The 1,370-nt window shown below is 43.4% G+C and overlaps 2 protein-coding genes across 2 annotated transcripts; one reads left to right on the top strand and one right to left on the bottom strand.

Moving 5' to 3' along the window:
• Positions 1–76: 76 nt before the first annotated feature.
• On the bottom strand, positions 77–751 carry SARC_16268 (hypothetical protein; the record flags this gene model as incomplete). The annotated part of the gene is made up of 1 exon (XM_014289623.1): positions 77–751. A coding segment is annotated over exon 1 (362 nt), but the record flags the coding sequence as incomplete, so codon positions are not given.
• Positions 752–1,107: 356 nt separating this feature from the next.
• On the top strand, positions 1,108–1,280 carry SARC_16266 (hypothetical protein; the record flags this gene model as incomplete). Its single annotated transcript, XM_014289622.1, has 1 exon — positions 1,108–1,280. A coding segment is annotated over one exon (173 nt), but the record flags the coding sequence as incomplete, so codon positions are not given.
• Between the last annotated feature and the right edge of the window lie 90 nt (positions 1,281–1,370).

The following is a 1,370-nucleotide window of genomic DNA, read 5'->3' as shown; positions in this document are numbered from 1 at the left end:
GCATACATACATACATATATATATATATATATGTATGCATGTTTTTATGTATGTATGCATGTATGTATTAGCCAAAAAAAAATTCTGCACACGCGTGCTCGGTTGACCTGATGTCCGAGTTCTGTGCGGGGTGGTTAGGGTTGTTACTACAACCTCCATACACACATCATGCACACAGTCAGTCTCGGTGTGGATTAAGCGAAGCATGTCACCAAATCCCGCCATCATCGGTCCAAGTGTGACCTGATCTTCCAAGTTTCGCTTTATGTTAGCACACGCAACTAGTTTTACATGGATCCCAGCGTCTACACACGCCATCTGCGCCATCAACAGTTTAAGTTCGCTCTCAAGATGTACATGTCTCGCCTTCAAGGCATCTCTACCATACCTCAATCGGTTACAAATACGCCCATACAGGTCATCCACGGGACCAATCATCTCAAGTGGTGGCAAGGTGTATCTGTTCCGAATTATCTCACAGAGGTGCTCGCAAAAGAGAATGCGTTTCTCGAACCTCGTATAGGATTCGTGTGCCGCAGCGCACAGTTTAGACTTTTCCAATAAATCTTGGCTTCCCCCTAGGACTCCAACTAGGTTTCGTGAGGTGGCATCAGAGGCAACCTTAGTCTTGTGTAGTGCTTATGTTTGGGCTATGCGTAGGCGTTCCATAATATTACTGTTTAGAATATTAAGAAAGAAAACATTTCGAAGGCGGTTATTATCCGCGTACTTGCACTTCGAAGCTTGAATGAGACCCACATGGCTGTGTCATAGAGCGAAAATGCGGTCAAATACAAAATTCACAGAGTGTGCTAGCTGCACGCGTCTTTGAAAATCGTACACAGTACAGTACGTTGGTCGAACATGACAGCTGATTCATGTCGTCCAATCAAATACAAGCTAGTGATAAGAATTCTGTACTGTTGTAAAATGTAAACAGTCATACAGAGACTTTGTAAGAGGCCTGTCTGCTCTGGGGGGGGAAAAGCGACTGCGGCCTGAGGGCCTGAGGCACAGTATTTATATGAATCATGATTACAAATACAGCTTGATCTATGTTTAGATGTGCAGAAGTACACGTTCGAGACGGAAAAAATATCAAGCAACATGACGGTCGTAACTAAGATAGCGCGCATTGTATCTCCGGTAGACGGAAGTGTATATGCCACCCGGGACTACAGTAGTACCACTGAGATCGACGATGCTGTTGACAATGCTAGTGATGCGTTCAAGGAGTGGAAGAAAACGTCTATCGAGGAGAGAGTTTCGATCGTAGAGAAGTATGCTGACTATTCGATAATTCTTCTGCTATTAGCAATAATATATTGAAATTTCTGTTTTCAACCAGATTATATCGTGTTACATATATA

This window comes from Sphaeroforma arctica (assembly GCF_001186125.1).
Source record: "Sphaeroforma arctica JP610 unplaced genomic scaffold supercont1.7715, whole genome shotgun sequence".
Lineage (NCBI taxonomy): Eukaryota > Ichthyosporea > Ichthyophonida > Sphaeroforma > Sphaeroforma arctica.
Note: the sequence above shows the minus strand (reverse complement) of the source record. Positions and strands in the feature narration are given on the sequence as shown.